At 37.7% G+C, this 23,950-nt stretch overlaps 1 protein-coding gene across 6 annotated transcripts in view; it reads right to left on the reverse strand.

Annotated features, from left to right (window-relative positions):
• MINDY4 (MINDY lysine 48 deubiquitinase 4) overlaps positions 1–23,950 on the reverse strand; it is an 88,722-nt gene that overhangs the window by 13,754 nt on the left and 51,018 nt on the right. For all 6 annotated transcript variants that reach the window (XM_068934145.1, XM_068934139.1, XM_068934142.1 and 3 more), the window contains 2 exons: positions 13,782–13,845; positions 11,230–11,391 (listed from right to left, as the gene is read on the reverse strand). In XM_068934145.1, coding sequence (XP_068790246.1) covers positions 11,230–11,391; positions 13,782–13,845 — 226 coding nt within the window. The remainder of the gene's footprint in view (positions 1–11,229; positions 11,392–13,781; positions 13,846–23,950) is intronic.

The following is a 23,950-nucleotide window of genomic DNA, read 5'->3' on the forward strand; positions in this document are numbered from 1 at the left end:
TGAAGCAGACAAGTATGATTCTGATAAACCAGGGAACATTTAAAATAAGTATCAGGCCTTGAGTTATAAGCAGGCCTTTCATTTTAGCACCTTTTTACAGATATGTAAAGTATTTTCATATTCCAGATATGTACAATATGTTCATCCCGGAAGACAGCAATAATGGATCTTCATTTCTTTTCTGCTGCTTCACCCCACAGTCTTTAAGGTTCAAGTGTAGCAAAAAAAGAAGCTAGTAAAAAGCTTCTTCCAGCTTTTGGCTATTGATTTCTCATGGAATTCAAAGTGAAACTCGGAACTGTCCAGGAATTCTGAGTTGAAACGCTTCATGGGATGCCATATAAAATAAAGAGCACTAAACTCCTAAAAGGAGTTTTTGTCACTTTTCTTCACAAACGAACACACATTTTAAGGCAGAAATATATCTGTTTCTTTATATACAGGTGTGTATATATGGCTTTGAAATTTCTCGTATGCTGATATAAAATGATTCATGGCAGTTTTCTGCATCCACTGAGTAAGTGTCTTACAGGTATTCTCTTCCCCTCACACTAATGTCTTCTCAGATAGATACCATCCTCCTATCGCGTACTGCTGCTTTAGATCAGTGGTACCAGTTAATGATTTTAGCCCTTCAGTATTAAATAATGCAGAAAAAATAGCTATTAGATTGTTTACTGTAGCAGGGGAATCTTATTTCTTCCAGCTAGGATTTCACTATTCAGCTACCAAAGACAGATATTATTAGCTATATTCCCAGTCATTGAAAGCACCATTCTAAGTCCAAAATAGTATTGTTCTCCCTCACTTACTTAACTGTTGATTTTCGTATCTTCCATAAATTGTTCAGGGAAACTAACAACAAAAATACAGCTTTTTGCTTTCAGTGGAATAATTCTGACTGCGGCTGTCTTTTGTATTCTTATAGAATCACTGCTGTGCTGGATGCTGTATAAATGTCAACTTCAGAACTTCTTTAACAATCAAGTGATCTTCCGAGATCCACTGTTGTTTCCTATTGTGTACTTAATCTTGTCTACCGTTAAACAGATAACTACTGTGAATAGTCTTTTATTTATCACTGGTTTGATGTTTTCTTTGCAAAACAGTTGTTGCACTGCTGGTATGCTATTAATCTGCAAAACAAGGAATGACAGCCAGTTGTACAAATATACGAAATGCAAGATGAATTTTGTGGAATCATAGAACAGTTGAGGTGAGAAGGAACCTTTAGAGATCAGATAGTCCAAACCCCTGCTCAAGCAGGGTCACCTGGAGTACCCTGCTCAGGACCCTATGCAGATGGTTTTTGAAAATTTCCAAGGACTCCACCATTGTGCAACCTGTTCCAGTGCTCAGATACCCGCACAGAAAAAAGCTTTTTTCCTTATGATCAATGCAAATTCGGTCTCTGTAATACAGACACATGAATCAAAGAACTTATGCTGGTTCAGAGGCTCTGCAAGTTTCCAAAGAAGTTTGCTTAGTAATATGGAAAGTGAGATAATCCACAGAAATCATCTCTGCCTACTGCTACCTTTCCCTTTACCTCTATGTGACTTAAATCATGCTTCAGGATATGAAATGGGTGCTAGTGGGGCCCTCATAACCAGGTGAGTTCATTGTAACTGTCAATTTTGCAGCATTTTGGGTCTTTTCTAATTGGCTATGAGAGACAGGATCCTTTTTTTAAGTGGATTGCTGACATGATTTGGCAGCTGTTTTATTCTTCTGTTTCAGGGACTGATTAAGCATGCCTAAAAAGGCTTTTAACAAGCAAATTCTCATAAAGGTTTTCTAAAGTTATATCATAGATGTAGTATATATAGTACTGCCCTCAATTCATCTTGGGCAGAGAGGTGCAAATGTGATACAATATACAGGTAAAAGGCAGAAGCCAACACATATGCTGTTGTACTGTAAAAGTCTAAATAGCCTCCCCAGCAATGAGGATTACATATTTTTTTATTATTATTCAGATTCAGTATTTATACCTGAAGCATTGTATGAGTAAAAAATCAATTATCTTCCCAAAGGAGAATTTCTTCTTGTGTTAGATAATAAGTCCTTAGCTAATTAGGTAACTGTTCCCTGACTCATTACTTTACTAATGTCTATCTAAAATAGCCTTTTATACAACTGTTTTGCTTTTATGTAAATTCTTGGCTTAAAAGAACACAAGAAATTTGTGAACGCTTACAAAAATACTCTAAAAAAAGTTATCGAGAAGGGAAATACAAAAATACAACAAAAGATGGCAAATCGGAGGGAAATGTATGAAAAGATTCAGTTTCACAAACATCTATATTTTAGTTTGCATATAAATAAAATCCAAAAGGGAACAGTCAGTCACCTTTTAAAAATGGTGGGTTTTTTTCCTATAAATATCTGCCAAAATGACTTCCAAGCTTCATCAAACAACATTTGACAAAACAAGATTAGAGCGATATAGAACTGTTTCAAAGCACACATCCACTCCAATTCTTACTCCCATGAACAGTCCCATTGAAGTCAGGACAAACTGTTCAGATGAGTAAGGTATGTAAGAACTTTTTTCAAACATGTATAGTTTTCAATTACAATGCTTGCAGAAGGAGGCTGAGGCATGAACTTTATGACAATAAGGAGCATAAAAACATCGCAGGTCAAATTGTCATCTCCAGTAAAAAGGGAGAGGTCTTCATTTCAATTACACCAACTTTACTAGCTGAGGATCAGCTGCTGCCTTTGACACCAAATTGTGTTCTGGGTGTTGGATGGTTTGCTCCTCCCACAGACCACGGGTCACTCTGTCACACTGACTACGATCACCTTCCAGGGACTGCTGGCTCTCCAAATACCTCAGGCTATTCCTATACTAGTAGATTAAACAAGTGGTCCAGGATTCATTCTCCGGCTTTAAGGTCAAGTGGCGTAGAATGTTTTCTATGTCCACATGGCTAAAATTTCTTCTCTCACCAAAACAGTCTATTCTGTCTATACTTCCTATTAGGAATAATCCCTTGCACATAGCATTCCCCAAATCATGTCCAGGCTTTTTCTGGAACATGTCAGTTGGCACAATACAGCACCATGCTAGTGAACATGCTAACTATCAAACAGTAGGACAATCATGGGTCAGCGCTCAGACCCAGACTATGTCCTTGGTTAGCCTTTTCACTACAGACTTTTCCTCCAGGAATCCCAAAACATTATTGCAGTTGTCCACCCATTAACTAGGTGACTCCTCCAGAGTATTTCTAATACCTCCTCAGCTTTAGCTATCCACACAATTCAGTTCACCACTGAATTCTTTGGACAAGTTTCTTAATTTGGGATAGTGTGCAAGGTAGAACTGTAAGACTGCATTGAGGATGAAATAGTCCTCAGTGACATCTACCTAATCAGCGTCCTGAACCCAAAGAATCTCTCCTTTAATATACATTTAACACATTCTCTTATTGCTTATCACCTGCTCACAAGCAGCTATCATGCAGAAATAAGTACACAAGACCAATCACTTACAGCATCATATGTTCAGTTTATACTACGTTTAAACATTTCACTGCCTCCCCATTCTTCTCTGTACAATATAGCCAGTGCCTTTTGCAGAATTTCTTTGGTCCTTTGACAGATTACAGACATCTGCTTAGCAGTACCCCATTATACAAGTTCTGCATTACTTCAGTCAAGTAGCTAAAATAATTAGATTTGATATTTCTCAGGTTTTTACAGCACTGCTTTAAACTGTACCAGTGAGAACCGATAACAAAGAACATGTTTCTCATATGATAAGGTGCAAAACCAGCCTGGAGTACGATATACATTGCAAGACTGGAAACGAGAACAAGACAACACTCAAAGTCAATGACACCGAACAAAGTTGATGGAAGAAGTGCTAGGCTTAGACCAAGGCTCCTAAAAAGCCCATTGTGTTTTGCTACTACTGATGGCTGATGTGATCACCAGCAAAAAGACCATAACATATAGCCCTCAAACATTCTGCAAGAGAAGATCCTTCTAACCACAGTTTCTTAGCTTCAGTCACTCACAAGACGGTCTTTACGACTTCTGATGTCTCACACCCAAGAAATTGTCTTAATGTATTGAAATCATATAGAAATATCTAAGCATAGTAAATCCTCTCCTCCAATATTGTATATTTCCACTGAGACCTGTAGGTGTCTAAACAACCTGATCAGATGGCTGCCAGATAAAGAACCAGGAAAAAAAGTTTGCTTTGTAGTAAGGAATTTATGGTTTGTATTCAATCTAGCCCTGTATAAACAGCTATCAAAGTATAGCAATTTGAAAATCACAAAAAAAAAAAATAGGAAGGTATGGATGATATGACAGGTAAAACGATAAGAAGCAAGAAATAAGAGTCATTGTCCGGTGGACTAGTCAGAGCCCTTGACTGAACAAAAAGAAATTGGTTTCACATAGTAACTAGGAGCTTATAAAGCATGAACGACATGGATACAGAAAAAAGAAGTTTGTGACCTCAAGAAATGATGCAACTCGAAAAAAGGGGGAAAAAAAAAGAAACAACCCATGGATATCAGAAAGAGCCCTTCTACTGACAAGTGAGATATGATCAATCTCACTTAATCATATCTTTGCTTAGTTAGATAGTAAGTAAATTCCATGCGTCCGGTAGTCTTTGCTAAAAAAGACACACATTTGGTGATTGGTGATGTGGAGCATCACTCCCGTTTACGCTTCAGAGCACCACAGTGAGCCAAAATAGCTGCTCGTCCTCATTGTGAGGATTCCTTTGCCCGCTTATGGACTAAAAGTATGCCCTCAATTGCCTGGCCAGGTTAGTAGGTGGTAGTGGTCCACAGGTAGTTGGAGCACTGCAGGACCTTGATTCAGGACAGGAGAAGAACAAGCATGATTACCCAGTGCTCTGACTTCTCAGGAAACCCTTTAAGCCAAGCTAGAGTGAATGCCACCCAACAAGTGACTGCCAGAGAATGGGGCCTTCTTTCCAGCTGCTGTATACTGCCCTATGAATCTAACGTTGCCTCTGATTTCCAAATCAGAAGTATGTGGCTTGAATCTGTTTTATTAAATAACATTATTTGTGTTAAGGGCTCAACAGCTGTCTTTCTACTTTGCAGAATAACAAAAGAACTCATTTTTATGCTGCTTATAGTATCATAATGCATTAAAAGCTATTAAAAGAGTAATAATGCATGAATATTTAAATATTTATTTTCAAACGCTCATTAATCTGTTTCAGGCAAAAAAATAAGGGGAATAATGAATTAGGTGTCTTTTCATGCTGCATATTTCCAATTCCTATGACTACTTTAGTAAGTATAATCCTCTCCCTTACAAATTCCTCAAGAATGCTCATAAATTTCACAGAGACAACTCTCATCTTTAGAAAATGTCAACCTTTCAAAAGCAAGCACCCTGCTAAGGGTTCACTTTCAACACCAAGGGTGATCTTTTCCCATGTCTGACTTTAATGCATATTTCCTCAATGGTTAAACTAACTCTATAGACAAATGTCTATTGCTGGAGAACTATTCCAATGTATCTGCCAGCATGAGTGTTTGGTATTTCACCATTCAGATTTTATCTGCTCATTGAACATGGCAGTCTTTTGTCATATATATATCAAAAGAAATAAATAAGAAACATAACCTAGATTCTTTGCTTCTTCAACTACATTGAACCATCTACCTTGAACTGAAACAAACATTACTTCATCATTCCTTTGTAGTGGCCATGGTTCAAGAAAGAAGAGATTAATATCAAAACCAAGGTGGATCGCTAGCTATGGCTAGTGCAGTGGCATTTTTCTCCAGGAGTTTTGGTATCATTTAACATAAGTTTACTTCTTTGCTTGTTGAATTTTACTTTTTTAAAATTAAAGTTGCATTGTTTTATAGTGTGAACTTAAGATATTTCTTGCTTTAGACACTGACTGGCTGTAAAATCAAATAAGGGAGAGATGGGTCTCATCGGAAATGTGGACACCCCTGCCCTGTTCATCAATTATAAAGGGAGTTGACTAGACTCTTACCTGAAATACTCTCGGCCTACAAGGGACGTGAAGTTAAATGGGAAAAATCCAGACCCATAGGCTGGTATTTATAAAGTTAAGGGATATCTAGACAATGTTTGACCTACCATTTTGTTATGTCTGTTTGCAAAGCATGCAAAACTCTTTAAAACATGCGAGGTTTGCTATTGTTAGTGTCTTAAATAAAAATGCTGTGATTCTATTTCATTTGGAAGAATGTTGACAATAAATTGATGCCAATCCCAGCAACAGTCACGGGCCCTCTGGGAAAAAAAAAATTGTCCAAGGATGAGTGGGAGGATAACAGAACTTCATTAAAGAACATTTCATTTCCAAGCTAGAAAGGCTGATGTATAAACAAGGATGCAGAACAGGCTTTTAAAATGGCCAATGCCTTGTCAGCCTTGTTTCAGTCAAACTTGTATATATCATGTTTTTTGCCCACAGTAGCACCCACAAACATTTTACTTAAATAGTAGGTCACTTGCAGAATGCATCTGTGAGGCACGATCTCTACCACATACTCATTACTGAAAAATAACTGGAAAATTAAACTGACCATTATTATCCATTTGGCACATACCTATTTTTGCTATAGGTTTCTTAAACAAGACGGTAAATACCTCTTTCTAACATTCTCCCCACCCCAGCAATGACCTGGCTTGAATCCAGTCCACCCGATTGCAAAAGGTGCCTGTGAAGTAGAGATTTCCTAACGCAAAAGGTTATAGGAAGAATGTTCCACAGGGCAAGTAAACAGGTGACGTGCCAGAAGACAGAGAATGTGTGGTGAATTTCAGAATACAAGTAGGTCTTTTTATAGCACAGGGTCCTGGTTTCATCAAAGGGACCAAAGATAATATTTCCCAGCTGTGGAATTTTAATGAATAAATTCTGTTCATTTACGCTTCCCACTTTCTTGAAAAGGTATTGGAAAAGTGGACATGTCACTTCTTCGTCAGTTCCAGGGTTTTTTCTTCATTTTAAGAAATGTAAGAACTAAAAAGCATCAGTCTCTTCTGAAATGCTGACAGCAGAGACTTAGCCACAACCAAGAATCAGAGTAGGCTGAGCTTGAAAGTTCAGCTGATAAGTGGCTTTACTACAGCAGGACTGCCGAAAAGTAGCAGAGAATCACTGGAGACCGAGAAGACTCAGAGTCCAGGTTCAAAAGAGACGAGTTACCTTGAATGCTTCCATTATTTTGTTGTATACAACAAACCTAAAATGTTTTCCAAAAGCATTTCAGAAAGACAGTCAAATTTATCAGCCACTATTGTAATGACTGTAGAATCAGAGACATTCTGAGATTTAAAAGACCTGAACTCTTCCAAGTTCATCCACTAGCTTATTGGATGTACTGGGGGCAAGTATTTTGCCTTTTTTCATCTGAAAACCCCACTGTAAAATGGTGACGATACTGGCCTCTTCTCAAGAACGAGACTTTCTTATAGAAACTGACACATAAATGCTAGATGCTATCATTATTGTTATGAATTATTATTATTAATAATATTAATATATTTGAATTCTGTAGATGACAATGCAGAAGATTCTTCTCTTGCTGTTGTTGTTACTCCTTTAAATGACCTGGCATAAACATCAGAAACGTCTGTTTCTACTTTTAACATGACAATAAGTTTGGAAAAGAGAATCTGATCATTGAAAGTTTTGACCTGTAAATTTTAACACGGCATTTATACCAAAGATTCTGACCCAAAAGCAAGACTCTCTCACTTAGGACTGCTGTGGTTGGTCCTGCCCACTTCTCTGCCTCACCTCTTTCTCTGAAGTCTCATCCCTGCTGCAGAAACGGCTCAGCTTCTCTGAGAGAATTACTCAAATGTTGCATGCTGCAGCTCAGCAAACAGGGGAAAACCTGCACTAATTTTATGTGGGCGGATCAGCTTTTGTAAATATTTCTATCTCTTTACGAGCCCTAAAGAAAAGATAGAATGGCTAAAATCCTAATTTGGGCCTCTTAGTTAAATGTGAAAATAGGTGCAAATAATATAACCTGCATATAAGCTTGGCATAAACAAAAGGAATCCAAAGACCTATAACTTGCCTACAGAAAAAAAAAAAAAAAATGGAAATGGACCTTTAGCTTTTTTGACTCAAAAAATGGAATCTCACTATGGATCTAAGTGTTCACATATGAATGAGACTGAATGAATCCATCTGTCATAGTGCACTAATTTAGAACGTGTAATCACGTTACAACAAATACATTGAGTATGGTGATAGGCTAGGACTGGGAGTGATGATCAGACATTAGCAATTCCAGACAAATCACACGAAGCACACATTTTTCCAATCAGCAAAGATAATGCATTCAGCATGATCCACTGAAAAAGGTTACCGCATCAGCAGCTGAGGGATTCTTCCAGTGATCACTGGGGAAAAAGTGGTACATCATTTTGTTCTTATTTATTTGCCACTGATGATGAAATCTGACAGAATGATTAATTCAATGCTCATGGTATTTTCAACTTTGAAGACACATCAAATGAAACTTGGTTATATACAAATACTCAATGTTTTACACAAGGAAGATAAAATTATACACAAATCTTTTTCTGGGTGGATTATCTGCTTCTGTGCTGGAATCATGCATATCTCTTCCTAAGTGCATTGGTAAGTTGGGAGAAGTCTGAAGCAGAGCAATAAAAATAAGCTTTGGACAGGATGTACTGATGAAAAAGGGAGGAACTGTGACATCAGCTTGCAAATGTCTAGCGGATGGCGATGAATTCTTTAGGGGGTATGTTGGATTAGAATTGAGAATGATAATCAGAGGAAACCAAGTAAATGAACAGTCAGGTTTAATATTAGAAAATACAACCAAAGCAGGAGACGGGTAGTCGATATCATTAAAACCTCCACATTCACTATTGCAGATACCTGCAAATCTCTTACTTGTACTTCCTTATGTTTTGAAGTAGAGACTCAAGGGATCACCACAAAGAGAAAAGTGGTAAGATTATAGTTATGTGCACTACAATCAACTAAGAAATGGCCATCTGAGAAGAAAGACAGGAACTTCATGGATACAGACTTTTTAAAGAGAGTGTTGGCAAACGACTACTGTGCAACAGGACATAAAATATCCTGTATAATCCCCTGAGAGATTGGCTGGATATGACCTAAAGGGAGTTTTCCATCTCTACTGTCTATGATTCACTATATATCATGATCTTCTAACTCCTGGAAAAAAAATGACGGTTCTTTTCCATCCCTGGTTTCAGTTACTATCCTCATAGCCACAACATAATTGGATGCTGAATCTACTTACCAAAATGCTGAGAGGAAGAAAACAATCAGTTTGAAAGACTTACAGGCAAATTCTACTCTCACTTTCACCAATGCAAACTAACAATCATCTTATTTATTTTTTCTAAATTATTCTAAATTAGTTTCTTTGTAACAGACAGTAGAATCTGGCCCTTCATGCTAAAGCCACAGCAGTAAGGCTCCAGCCTTGGGACAAAAGTCCACTGGAATCTGACTTTTGTTCTAGCCCTCCAAGATACAAGAACTGAAATGTAAAGTACTGAAGCACTGACAAATGTTTTTAAAAATAGTAAGACAATTTGCATCAGATGTCTAACTAGAGTAAACGGAAAAAAAAAAAAAAAACTATGTCTACTGGGGTTTTGTAACTGATTAAGAGTCACTGGCTTGGAAAATATATCACTGCTCCCAAGTGAGAGCATAGTAGCAGAAGAAATGGAACCCCTCCATCATACAAATTGCAAAATAAATGGAAGATTATGTCTGATTCACTAGGTAACTTTGATTTTATTTTTAGGGGGAAGATGACAAAGAAATAGCTCTTACCTGCCCTGACCACTTTTGCTATTTAGAAGTCATTTTCCTCACTGGAGAATGGAATAAAATGCTATGGTAGTGCATAATCTGTTTTTGAAGTTTGAAATGTTACCTTCTCTATAGGAAAGCCTGAACTATATGCAGAAGCTAATGTATTTTTAGTCCAGCTTGTTGTCCATTAATCTGATTTGGATATACTGATATACTTTCTTGACTAAACTTAAGGCTTAATTATAATCCTGTGAATAATGCAAAACATTGCATTAATTAAAAATGAAATTTGGAATTTGTCAGTAGCAAGAAAACGTAACTGAATTCAGCCATATGGGACATAGTTAAAATCAGTCTTTGTTTTCAGACACACGTTTATATTAGATCACTACAAACAAATTCTTTGCTCATCTCTTTGTAATTTTTATAGATATAGTGATTGTAAATCCCTACAATTATCTAATCTAGCATCTAGCACAGGCAAGAGAATTTCAAATAGTATTCCTACATCAAACACAAGATTATCTGATTAACATGCCTTTAAGAAATATGCCTATATTAATGATAATGTCTGTTGATGGAGAATCAGTGCAATCCTTAGGCAAGTTTTTCCAAAGGTAACTTAATGGCTGTCACTACTTTGAAACTTTTAATCTATCTTTTTATTTTCATCACAATATAATTAAAATACTGATTTAAAGATGTGCTAAAGGGAACTTTCCCATTATAATGTCAGCTATTTTAACTATCTGCTGTTATTGCTAATACAATATGACTACTTCCACCACTACAGCATGGGCTACAGGATTTAATCAAACTGGCTGCCCATGACTGAACACTTAGTGTGGGCTTCAGCTTCAGATTCAGTCACTTATATTCACATGACTAAAATATAAGTGTCTACACGTGAGCTAGGTGTCTCAGTTCCACTATAATTTGTGGAGATCTAGTGAATATAGATCAGGTGAATTTGTGACATGCCTACACTTAGTCAGGTGAACAACTTTTGACTCTATGGACTGCAATGACCAGATCTTAGTTCACAGACACAGACCTACACTTAAATATAAGCGTCTTCGTGAGATGACTCCCCCGTTAGGAGATCAGTTCAATAAAACACGCAGGCATATAACATTTGAGATGCTGTAGACTACTCAAGCCATTTACAGAAGGCTGGCAGATGTGAGAGAGAAGGGAGAACACATGCTTCTGGAGCATCAGTTCAGAAGCCAGGTAGGATGTCTTAGGGCATCTAAAACAGCACTAGACTTCTGAGTGCATAACCCAATCAAGCCCATAATGTCTTAGTTGATACATTCATTCCAAACCAATTTTAATCTTATTAATTGTTTCATTTTTAGTTAAAACCAGAAGAATGCAAAACGTACCTGACAAACATCATAGTGCTCAAATAGCGACAGCAAACCAATATCACTGCGACTTGTGATGCCTTTCAAAATCGTGATATTGTCGTTTCCAGAGTCCAGCTCTATCACATTATTAAAAACATTGGATACAGCTTTGCCAGTCAGAAGCAAGTTCACTAATTCCTGTTTATGATATATTTAAAAAAAAAAAAAAAAAAAAACAGTTATACACCTTGCCTGCACCAGGCATCAGTGCACCCTTTATTCAGGACTGATAAGTTAAAGTATGTACCATACCCTTAATTTATGCCGGGGGTTTAAGCTTGACCAGATAAATAAGGGTAACTATACGATCTTTTCAGAAGTTTAGGCTACTCTCAAATTAAAATGAAGAAATATCAGCTCTATTTTCAATAGTCAACTTTAACAAGGCAAGCTGCTAATAATCAATTTGTTCTCATATCCAATTCTCGGCTTTCTCAGACTAGTGATTTTTTTTCCAAAGTAAAACATTTTGGTGTCCCTTCTTCTGTACAATGAAAGCTGGAGCATAAATGGTATCTATCAAAAATTTATGCAATTTGTGTGCTTGTGTGTGCATGCAGGTTTTAACAGCTTACTAGAGAAAAACTACCCGTAACAGCGATATGTGTCTACTGGGAAGGCAAGATTTTTTTTGCTTTAGACTGTAATGAAATATGCAAAGTCTTGCGGTCCTCTCTCCTTCCAGCATCCTTCCGCTCTGCTTCCTGTGCCATCTTTCCTGTTTCTCTAGATTGAGAAGTCAATCTGGGAGGACCCATTTTTTGAGAAGGACTGGGGAGGACCCATTTTTTGAAAATGACTGATACGTAACACTGGAAAGCACCATCCCAGTATGTTAACTGGAATTGGGGAAAATAAGAATGGCTTCCAAACTGTTTTTACAAACCAGTGATGTCTTGCGAAACCACTACAACTAGCTGAAAGTTGGACCATTAAGCCCTCTTGCCTCCTCTATATTTTTAATTAATATTATTAAAGTGTATGCTGACCCACAAGAAAAACCTGTGACTCACTACTCCAAAAGATTTTGGTCTCACTCTGTTTTACTCGCCCAATACATTTTACAGTACTGATCTGTTATTTAGTTGTGATGTATATTTAAGTTTTGAACACAATTATTCCTGGATGAACTTGGTCTCACTCAGTAAGAAAGTCACCCTTATGGCTTCAGGTCAAGTCTCCATCACCTATATACTCACACTCGCTTTACCAGATTGTTGATTCTTTCCTGTCCAACTGAATTAGGGGTGTGTAGCAGGCTAAAGGGTGAGGGTGTGTGCGCATGTGTGTGTGTTTGCATGTGCGCATGTGAGTGCATCTAAAATCCAAGAAACAGAAAGAGACACCAGACATTTCACTTAGCATGGGCAACACAAGGACACTTCAGGGCCAGCTATGATGCAACAGTAAAAAACAATATCTAGAGGCAGACTGTGCTACAGAATATAACTAGTAAATCACTAATAAATAACATATGCCAACAAACATGACGGGAAAAACAAGAAAGTTTCCAGGAAAAAAATAAAACAAATTACCATGCCGTAAGATATGAATAACACTGATATTGCCAGCTTGGATTTGAGGTATGATTATAAAAATAACTGCACTCATTTATAGCCCAATTTTTCTCCTGAAGGAACCCCCAAAGTTCATAGACTCTTACTGATGCTTACAGGATTTCTAAATCTGCTGTGATGTTCCACCACCTTTCTGAGGAATCACTGTGTAATTTCAGTCCAAAAGTCTTGGAGCAACAGTTTAAGAGAAAAAAAATGAAACTTGCCTTTTGCAGCCAAAATGCCAGTGCTACATATTTAATAACTGTAGACCATATTCAGACCACATAGTTTCTGCCCATATCCCAGCTTTGGGGGAATCCATGTCCCAGAATTCTGGGATCTACATTTCACCTATGTGTCCAAGACACAGTGTTTCCAACCGGCTGGATGTCTCTGCAAAAGTAGAGCCAATCAGCAGGAGACGCTTGGTACAGAACATGAGCTGGAATTTAGCCTGTATAAAACTGTGGGCCTAAGTGTCAGATAGCAATTCAGACTGCATGTTTTCAGCAACCACTTCTGTTACATACTCCTATAATCAGTATCTCCAGTTTAAAGAATCAGTTAGCATCAGCTCAGCTAGCTGAGCACCAAACATTAATACAGAAGGATGCTAGACACACAGGCTCTGTCGCCATTCTGAGATGGCAGGGAGGAAAGTCAGTTTTCTACGTCATCTTTATCTCAGCCCTAAAATCAGCTAAATTCAAAAATAATCAAAAGAGACAGTGCACATTTACACATACCCAGACCAGAAAAACAGGCCAAAAAGCAGAGGCTCTGAAAGCAAAGACAAAAATCTGTCAAAATACATGGGAAACGAAACAACGGGTGAAGATGCTTGACACTACGGGAAAAGAGGAAAAATATGAGGACCTTAAAAGAAAAAATGTCATCTCTTCCCACAGATCAATTCCTAGTTCTGCCTGCAGAGGCCTACAGTGACTTCAAGGCTCCACACTTACGTACCTGAGTACAATACCCATGGCTGCCGATCATTCGGTTTGTATGCACATCGAAATCATTGCGCACCCTGAAAAGGAGCAGAGAATATTTAATCACAATTGCATCTTTTCACTAGACTTCCTGTTTCTGAGAAAAAAAAAAAAAAAGGCTTTCTTGTAAAAAGCCTGTTTCTCTAGCATGAATTAATGTCATATTTAACATTGTTTATGCTCTAAGTCTTATGCGCTATGTGCTCTAGTTTTTGGAATTCTTTCAAGTTCAATTTTTGCAGGATAAAAAAGATTTTCTCAATATGAAAAGCTGCTGAACCTGTGGTAAGTAGAAGTTAGAATTAGACAAAAGAAGAAAGCTATAGAGGAAAAGAGGATCCATCAGCACCAAGAGTTAGAACTTCTGAACTTAGAACTACTAAACAGATTCGCTCACAGAATTAGGTAAGATTTTCTCACAAATGCATGCATTTATTATTCACAGATTCACAGGATAGCTGCGGTTGGAAGGGACCTCGGAGATCATCTGGTCCAAACTCCCTGCTCAAGCAGGGTCAGCCAAGGCAGATTGCCCAGCATCGGGCCCAGGTGGGTTTCCAACATCTCCAAGGACAGAGAAGCCACAGCCTCTCTGAGCAACCTCTTCAGCCACCCTCACAGCAACAAAGTGTTTTCTTACGCTCAAACAGAATTTCCGGTGTTCCAGCTTGTGCCCGTTGCCTTTCGTCCCGGCACTGGCCACCACCGAGAAGAGTCTGGCTCCGTCTTCTTTACTCTCTGCCATCAGGGATGTACGCGCGTGGATAAGATCCCCCCTGAGCCTTCTCTCGTCCAGGCTGAACGGTCCTGGCTCTCTCTGCTTCCCCTCGCATGACAGATGCTCCAGTTCCTTCATCGTCTCTGGGGGCCCTTTGCTGGGCTTGCTCCAGTAAATCCACGTCTCTCTTGCAGTGGGGAGTCCAGCGCTGGACACAGCACTCCAGGTGTGCTGTGGCCTCACCGGGGCTGAGTAGAGCGGGAGGGCCGCTCCCTTTGACCTGCTGGCAAAGCTCTTCCTAATGCAGCCCAGCAGACCGTTGGCCTTCTTGCCACAGGGCTACGTTGCTGGCTCGTGGTCCGCTTGCTGTCCACCAGGGCCCCCGGCTCCTTCTCTGCAAAGCTGCTCTCCACCTGGTCAGCCCCCAGCCTGTCCTGGTGCACGGCGTTATCCCTCCCCGGGGGCAGGACTTGCCGCTTCCCCGTGTTGAACGGCATCGAGTTCTTCTCTGCCCATCTCTCCAGCTTGTCGAGGCCCCTCTGAAGAGCAGCACAGCCCTCCGGTGTATGAGACGCTCCTCCCACTTTGGGGTCATCTGTGAACTTGCTGAGGATGCTTTACGGCCTCTGGCCCAGGTCATTAATGAAGATAAACAGTACTGGCCCCCAGTATCGGCCCCTCGGGGACATCATAGTGACTGGACTCCAGGCGGACACTGTGCCATCGACCACAATCCCTCTGAGCCCAGCAGTTCAGTCAGTTTTCAGTCCATCTCACCGACCACTTATCTAGCCTGCCCTTCATCAGCTTGTCTATGAGGTTCGTATGGGAGACAGCGTCAAAAGCTTTACTAAAGTCAATGTAAACAAAATTCACTGCTCTCCCCTCGTTTACCATGTCTGTCCTTTCCCATCATTAACCCTTGGGCTACAACCATTAGCTGAACAGGATATAATATATGCATTATATTGTCCACGAGAAGAAGAACAACAACAAACTATGGGTACACATATTTATAATACTACTGTGTGGTCCTTTCTTCTACCTCATGAGATCAAAGGGAAAAGTCCATGAAATCTCATTATTGATAATTATGGAGAAATATATCCCCAAATCAAGTTCCTCTCTCACAGCTCCTGGAGTTATTGAATTAGTGATTGGTTGATGACCTAAAATATGAGGGCTATAATTGTGACCAATTTTATCCTTCAGATATAATGTTACTGCAGACATTATTCTATCCATAAATAAATGTCTAATCTGATTTTGAGAACAACCAATGCACTATATTCTAGGACAACTAGGGTAATAAACTCCATAGATTAATTCTATGCTTCATAAAAAAGTTATTTCCCTTCCTCACTATAAAATACCTTGATCCCAATTACTTTGGCTACCTCCTGATTTTGGTGCTGTTGCAAAATGGCCAAATGTAATAATGTAACAGTTGAATTGATGCAGCTAGAGTAAAGCTAGCGTGAAATTTCATCTCATCATAGCTATATATGCTCAGTTAAAAATTGATTTCTTAAGTAAAAAGCTGGGACATTCCCACATTTCTTGTCTTCATCCCAAACATTACAATGTACTATTTATCAGAATGCACTATTGTGTACTACTTATAAGATGTCCAGCCCTAATGATTCTTAGAATCATTCAAATTTGAAACACAGCCCGCAAGGTCATCCCACACCAATTCCCATTGCTTTAATGCTATGGACAGTTTACAAGTTAGTTTCAGTGATAACAAAGTGCCATAGTAATACATCTCTTGCTAGTGTGAAATCAAAGACCATGGAAAGTGTGTGTGTGTGGTATGGAAAATTCTATCATGTAACATTGCAAGAAATGGATGGGCTGATAATAATCTTTGGAATTCAGCCATTTTTCAGTTTTAGAAACATTTTCATCTTGAACACTCCATAGTCGTGTTTGAAATGAGTAGACTATGCAATATGCGTCAGTTAGGGACGATGGGACACACGAGAAAGACAATAGGAGGAAGTTCTAATTTGATCTGTAGGTACAAACAATATGGGAGTTTAGAGGTGTATCTCAGAGTTTCAAGAAGACGCACATCTGCCTTTCAAATCATCTCTGCTGATGAGGAAACAAACATCAGGCATATAGCTACAAGATTATAAATCACTAAGATTATTATCTGTGTACCTCCAAAGACTTACCAAATCCAACGCAGGTGTATTTATTTTTATTATAATAAAAGGTGTCAGCTTTTAAGTGTGAGTACCTCTCATGCATTGTAAAAATACAGGAAAACTATAACAATGCGTCCTGTTTTCTGCTGGGCTATGAAGAGACTCACTGTTTACAAGCAAATCTGAAGCATTTGTTCATCCTGATGTTAAATCAGACAAAATAAAGTGACAAAATCGGTGGAATGAATAAATCACTACCGCTAATAGTCTTTTGTCCTTGCATGGAATCTTCAGTGTGTAATTTTAATATCACTTTAAACAGTAAATTATATTAATTTTAAGTCACATGACTTAAAAGATTCCTATTCATCATCAGATGGTGAATCAAAGGCTTTACTCAGTATAAATCCCTTTTTCTTAATTCACAACCCAATGCTTTGTGTGGTGCTTTAGGTCAACAAAAAGGCAGCACTGAAGAGAAGAGTCTTAGTGGCAAGTATTTCTTCCTGATGCAGTATTATCAGTATTTTCCCATTTCATGGTAGTACAGAAATCTGAAACCAAAGCATGAGAAAGAAGTATTTTGACTACTGACTCAGAACGGTGGTGTTTGCTTCACCTGGGAATATTGTAAGTCTGCAAAACAAATTGTTCGATTAGAGAGCAAGATACTGATTTTGAAAATCTCTTGGACAAATACTGAAAATTTATCATGCGTTGAAATAGGCTTCAGCACTGTCTTCAGTATGAATCATTTCCTAAATTGGTACATAATCAAAATAGTTATGATGGGATCTGCTAAATTTCAGATTGTTCCATAAGAGCTCTCAGCTGAAGGATCACGAACTTCATTTTTCACGTGTGCTGTGTGTAGAGTAACACAGATGATGTCTGCACCGCGATCAGAGAGGAGAGTGCTCTGAATTCTCTATGGAGTAGAGGAAGCCTGCTGGTACAAGAGATATACAGCAGCTGAAAAGTTTATTGCTAATGGATTCAGTTAGTAGCTACTGATTTCTAAGCTAACAGAAGCTAAGTTGGGCATGTTCTTTTTCACAGGAAGGCAAGACAGGAGGTAGAAAAGTGGTCGTTTGCTTTGGGACCATTTTGTGGCTGTTACAACTCAGATTATCGTATCTCCTAATGTATGTGAAATCATAGCTGAAACTTTTGCCCTGTTTCAGCCTTTGGCCTCGGACCCCTGAATTGCTGAATCCCGAGTTTAATAGCGCTGAAATTATCTAGTCCAGCTTTTCTGGGGTCTTGATAAAAATGTGCACATATTTTTACATGCCCACATAAGCTAGGTAACACAGCAACATTGTCTATATAGTTTAGTAATTTCAGATTGTTCTTGTTTTAAGTTTTTTTTTTTTTTTCTCCCCCCATTATCTTATTTCAGTTTAGGTCCTTTTTTTTCATATGGGGGTGAGGAACCTTTTTCCCGGGGGCTCTACAGGCAACTTTGTTTCATTCAGCTTGCAACCAAATGGGTTCTTCTCACTTAATTATTGCATAAAACTAATGTATGTTAGTATGTGGCAAAGCCAAAAGATGTGTAAGGTAGCTTCAGAGCCCATCTCTACCTCACAGCAACTGGAGAAATCTCTTCATGGCAGAAATCAACCAAAACCATCTGTGGCTTCATATGGTGAAATACATGCATTTTTTGATGCTTTTTAATGCTGCTGGGTTTAGGGCAGGAATGTCTGAGACAGCCATTCAAAAAAAAAAAAAAAATCTGTTTTTCTCCATGTTCCAGTTGTAAGATACGTTCTGAGTTAAAACTTCAACTGCTCTGAATTGTCACAGCTGACATAGCTTGCTGACTTAAAGTCAGCCACATAATTCTTATCAGTTAAGAATCTGCCTCATGTTTTCAATTCATTCATCCATCCTGGGATATACGCATTACATCTTCTAAGTGTTTTTAGACAGATGGAGAAAAATAACATCAAAGTATAATTTCAGTGTATGGGCTCAAGTTTTAAAAATGCATAAATACAAGTCCAAACTATAAATACTTTGAGTACTGAATACTACAGTATAAAATAATCAGTAATCAGATGAGCATTTTCCTTGGTAAATAACAATGAATTAGATAAACAACACATTTTTAAAATGTTTCACACATCTTAATTCTCAATCTATTTCCAGGGAACCCTTGAAAAGCCTTTAATGGAGAACATAGCACATTCCATATTAAATACAAAAGTCACAGACACATTTAACACTAGGAAGAACTCCAGCCTATCAAAATATGAACCTGATTATGCCAATTATTTTCCCCCTGATATTCTTTGGACTGAAAACAATTTAAAAACAAAAAACAGAACAATACAAAGCAAAAAATGGAGTGTTTAAGTTAAGTGCTAGTAGCTCTTCTACGGTCCTTAACTCTGTGGCAGAGCTGTAATAGTAAATTGGTGACCTCACTTTGTTCATGGCAACAGACAGCTATATTAACAAACACACAATTACAAGTCTATTCCCAAAATAGAATTTGGGATGGGAGGGAGAAAAACTCCTCTTCAAGCATAAGGATTTCAATAATTACAATGGGGATGTGGAAAATGACAGGATGGGTGACTGGCTTATTGTGTAAATGTTCCTTTTTTTTTTTTTTTTTTAACTGGCACACTGCAAAGGTTTTAAATGAATGTTTAAAAAAGAAGGGAAGAACCCCTCTGGCAGAAAAAAAAAAAAAAAAAAAAAATTGGGATGCAGACCAGTTAAAGGAAGGAAGTGGCTTCTTTCTCAATTTACCACTTTTTTCACTTTTACCTGCTAATTTAATAAAGTTCTTAAAACGTATATGTAGCCAGGTAATCATGCACATTCAATCCATCAGCTCTGCTGGTACAGGGTGCTAACACACTATAGAAAGTATTTATATTTCAGAGGGCTAGATCTGATGTGAAAAATAATACAAGACTTGGCACATTCAAGAGTGTGCCAACTGTTCAATTTTTCAACAGAAATTATCTTTTTATTGACTGTAACAGTTCTTCTGAGACCAATTCTTTAAGCAAAGATACTAAACCAGGATCTGCTTATCCTTTTGACCTTAAGTTTAGCAAACAGAGTTGAATAGGACATAGGATAAGGGGACACTGGTTGAAAATGAAAGTGTTTTTCCAATTGCTCCATTATGCAACAGAATCAAACTTATTCTTTCATATCTCTGGGAATTTTTTTAAAACAACACACTTTATGTCCCTAAAATTAAAAAGTTTGTTTCTGAAACGCTTTGATTTCCTGAAGGAGAGGAAAACAATGAGATTGGGAAAATGACAAAGCTAGTCAGTCTCTTAAGCATGGGTTTTTCATGTCATTAACTTTTTCTATCTAAAGATGGACACATAAGCTTCAGCTAATCACTCCGGGTCTCGTTACATTTTAGCACATGGATAGAAACTGGTACCTCCTGAAGGTAATTTATGTGACCTAGCTTAGAGAATTTGCAGAGCAAGAGAAGAAACTCTACTTGGAAATGCCTCACTACTGTCTGATGTTTGTAAAAAGAGCCTCCCATGGCTGGGACATGGCCATCTAAATGTTATATACCAAGGCTGGGACAGATAAATCACACTCACAAAGATGCCAGCGTTGCTGTCAGGCTGAGTATATTTTCTCAGTCTACAAGCCAAGGAATGAGGTTGCTATAGTAATGACAACAATCGGAGTCAACTTTGATGAGAGACTGCCCTTACTCAGACAAGACAACTAAAAGCAACGCATTAACACTTGGCTTCACATAGTCAGTTTGCTATAAATTTTAACTCTATGTTAACAGAATCCTTTTTCTAACGGAGAAAATATTACCTTAGAAACATGCAAAAGATGACTTCACAGACAGAATAGACTAGCTCATCTAATCATAATTTGGGCTGTGTGAAGACATAGTAGAATCAGAAAAAGTTCAGAAGGCCACAAGAAACCACTTTCAAGAAATTGAGCAGTTTTCCTCTGAGAGGCGACTAGAACCATTCAGCTACGAAGGGAGACAAATGATGGCATACAACAGAAGACAAAAAATTTTTCGATGATAAGGATATGAATAAGGAATATTTATTTATTACTTTTCATAAAATGTACGAGGCAACACCCAGTAAAATTATAAGGTAGCAGTTTTAAGCAAACAAAAGAAAAAATTATTTCATAAAGTGAATAACTAAATTGTGGAACTCATTGCCACAGGATGTTGTGGAGACCAAAAGAATAAAAGGGTTCAAAAAAGGTTTGCATAAATTCATGGAAGATTAGTTCATCAAGGGCTAATAAACTTAATGGTTCAGATACAATTGCCAGCTTAGGAAGTCTCTGAATTACTGACTATTGGAAACATGGAGAACATACCAGCAGAATAATTGCTTTATCACCACCTAATTTCTTAGGCAGCTTCCTTCAGCAGCCACTGTTTTCCACTGGCCAAGAAAGGATATTAGATGGACCTTTGTCCTGACCCTATATGGATAGTCTTATGGAACCAAGGGGCAATAAAATGCATATATCTCAGATACTCATCAGAACAAAACGCTTCATTTATCTCAGGACTGGTGTGGACTACAGCAATAGCCACTGGGATAAAGTAGAGTTGTGGAGACAGGGGGAAGAAAAGGAAGATGCTGTTTTCTGTATCTGACAGGTAAAATATGGCCATCCTAGTTACTTTCTGTCACAGAAAATCATAATATTCCTTAATTATTTTCTTGGCTTTTCATAGTTTTTTTAAAGTGGTGGTTTAGGAAGTTGAAATCTAGTCTAAACTTTGACTACGCTTACTGAGTCACAGGCTAAGTTTATTGATAAACACTTTTATTCTTGTCCTGATACTATTTGACTTAATTTGGTCGCTCTTGTTTATTTACCCTGCCATACTTCCATATTTTAGACAATAGTCATGTCCCCTCTCAAAATTTGTTTTTTTAGGCTAGAAAAGATAATCACTTTTGTTCTTCTTTTGTAAGATTCCAGATTTATAAGATTAAAACTCCTCCCAGTTTTAACGAGTGAGCCCAATTATTTCAGTGAGGATACATCAGTGTCTTGTACAATCTATTAATATTTCTTCACCTCCTAAAACTACTTATGCTGTTATGCTTATTCGCAACTCCTTATCCTGGCATTTACAACTCATGAACCCTCGTACAACAGCAGTGAATAATCTATTTGCACGATCTTGTACGTCATGCAGCTAAAAGTAGTTCTTTTTTTTATTATCCTCATCCTGAAGGCCAACTCTTTTTGTACAACACTATTCTTTCTCTGGACAGTGCCTTCCAACTTCGAGTCATCAGTACATTTCAGGAGCATACTCCTCCTTCTTTCTAACATTACTGAAGGGAATATTAACTATATTTAATGCTAGACTGATCACTGATGAACTCTATCAGTAATCTTTCCCATACTGATAGCTCCTTTTTCAGAACATCGGATTTTAGTCTCCCATCTGTTCCATTCCTTTATTGACTTTACACTTTTTAAATGAACTCTCACTTTCACTTCAGAAAATGATTTCTCATGTGGTACAACATCAAAGGTAAAAAACAAAAAACCTCTCTCATTATCTCTCTATTAACTAATGTTGTTCTAATCATTTTACAATTTTTTTTTCCGGTTTTATTGAAAGTTCTCCATTTGGTACCATACTGCATGGTTTACTGAAGTTCAGATAGAAGTTATCTATTTCATTTCCCCTTTTTAAAAATCTGTGCTTCTATAAAAGTAGAACATTAGTTCAGCCTCATATAACCTATTTTCAGTAAAATCAAGCTGCACTCCCTACCATTTTCCATTTACCTCTCTAGATATTAGTTATTCTCTTTTCAGAATTTTCTCTACAGCTTTCAAACTACCTAGTTAAAACTAACAAGACTAAGTTGTCTGGCTTGCTTTTCCACCTTTGTTAAATATAGTTTGCTATTACAGAGTCACATACATGGTAATCTCCATTGCAAAAAAAAAAAAAAAAAAAAAAAAAAAGATATTAAACATTCTTGCTATTATATGTCTGATTTTGGAGATTAATTTTTGCAGTATTTGGTGATGGAGAGTATCCATTTGTCCAGACTTACTGAACTGGAAATGCAGGGTCACTCTACATTTTAAGAAGCCAAGTGATAAAGTTTGGAAGAAAAAAAAAAAGCTTTTAGGAATCTAGCCCATTCATTAAGTCTGACAAAGCAAGAGATAGCTTAGAAAATCTTGCCTAAGTTTACGAATAAGTTCTAGACAAAAAGACTGCTGGCTTTTTTTTCCCTTGTGCTCTGTGGCCACTACTTGTATAGGTTTACTTCTACCCTTCGTGAAGTTAATTTCATTCCCAGGCATGGATTCTATTTAGCCATTCTGACTTTTCACCATGCCATTCTCCTTACTGAAATTTAAGGCAGAATGTGTATTTAGATTTGGGGCACCCCTTCCATTATCCCTAATAACAGCCCCATCCTCCCTATACAGGAACTTCACACCTTCTTTTCACGATTTCTTTTTATTGATATGATAATTGCTTATTGTTTAATTGCATTGACAAGGTCTGGGTTTGAGCGCTTGTCTGATTAACACTATTCCTGAATTTTCTAGCACCAGGATTCAGAATGGAATAAACTTTAGGAAATAGTCATTACAGTTAGGTCAGGATAAAACTTCCTTCAGCAGATTTTTTTCACTCACTTGAAACATAAAATTCAATAATGTCAGGCTTTTCTTGCATTTGAATCCTTGAGCTCTTTATTCCGGTTGATATCTTCCAGTAGTTCCTTAATTTTTCAAGGTAGGCCTTTTTAACAGTGACAACAACAAAAATTGAGTTATATTCAGGCTGTCTACTTGAGTGCAATGGACTTAAATGCCTACTAAGTTTAAAGAAACTGTGAGTGATATTGACAAACCATGGTGCAGGGCAGTAAGAACAGTACTTCGCAGAGTCAATGGAGAAGGCTGCATTCGTGGTGTTTATAGTGTATGCTTAACTATGTCTTCTCACTGACTAAAAAAACCAGATTGACAGCACTGGATATTCTGCATCGTGTGCTGGATATTCCGCATTGTTCATCACTCCCTTTTACTTAAACACTCTAGTAGAAAGATTGAGAATGATCTTTAACTACTGATATACTTTTGTTAAATACTGCACTTAATCTAAACTAAATCAATGACTCTAATTCAGGTCATTTTCTACATTTATTTCTCCAACAAAGCCTTCACTTTTACCAAATTAATATGAAACCAGAATATCACTTATTTGTACAGTATGTGCTTGATGAC

This window comes from Struthio camelus, chromosome 2 (assembly GCF_040807025.1).
Source record: "Struthio camelus isolate bStrCam1 chromosome 2, bStrCam1.hap1, whole genome shotgun sequence".
Taxonomy (NCBI): domain Eukaryota; kingdom Metazoa; phylum Chordata; class Aves; order Struthioniformes; family Struthionidae; genus Struthio; species Struthio camelus.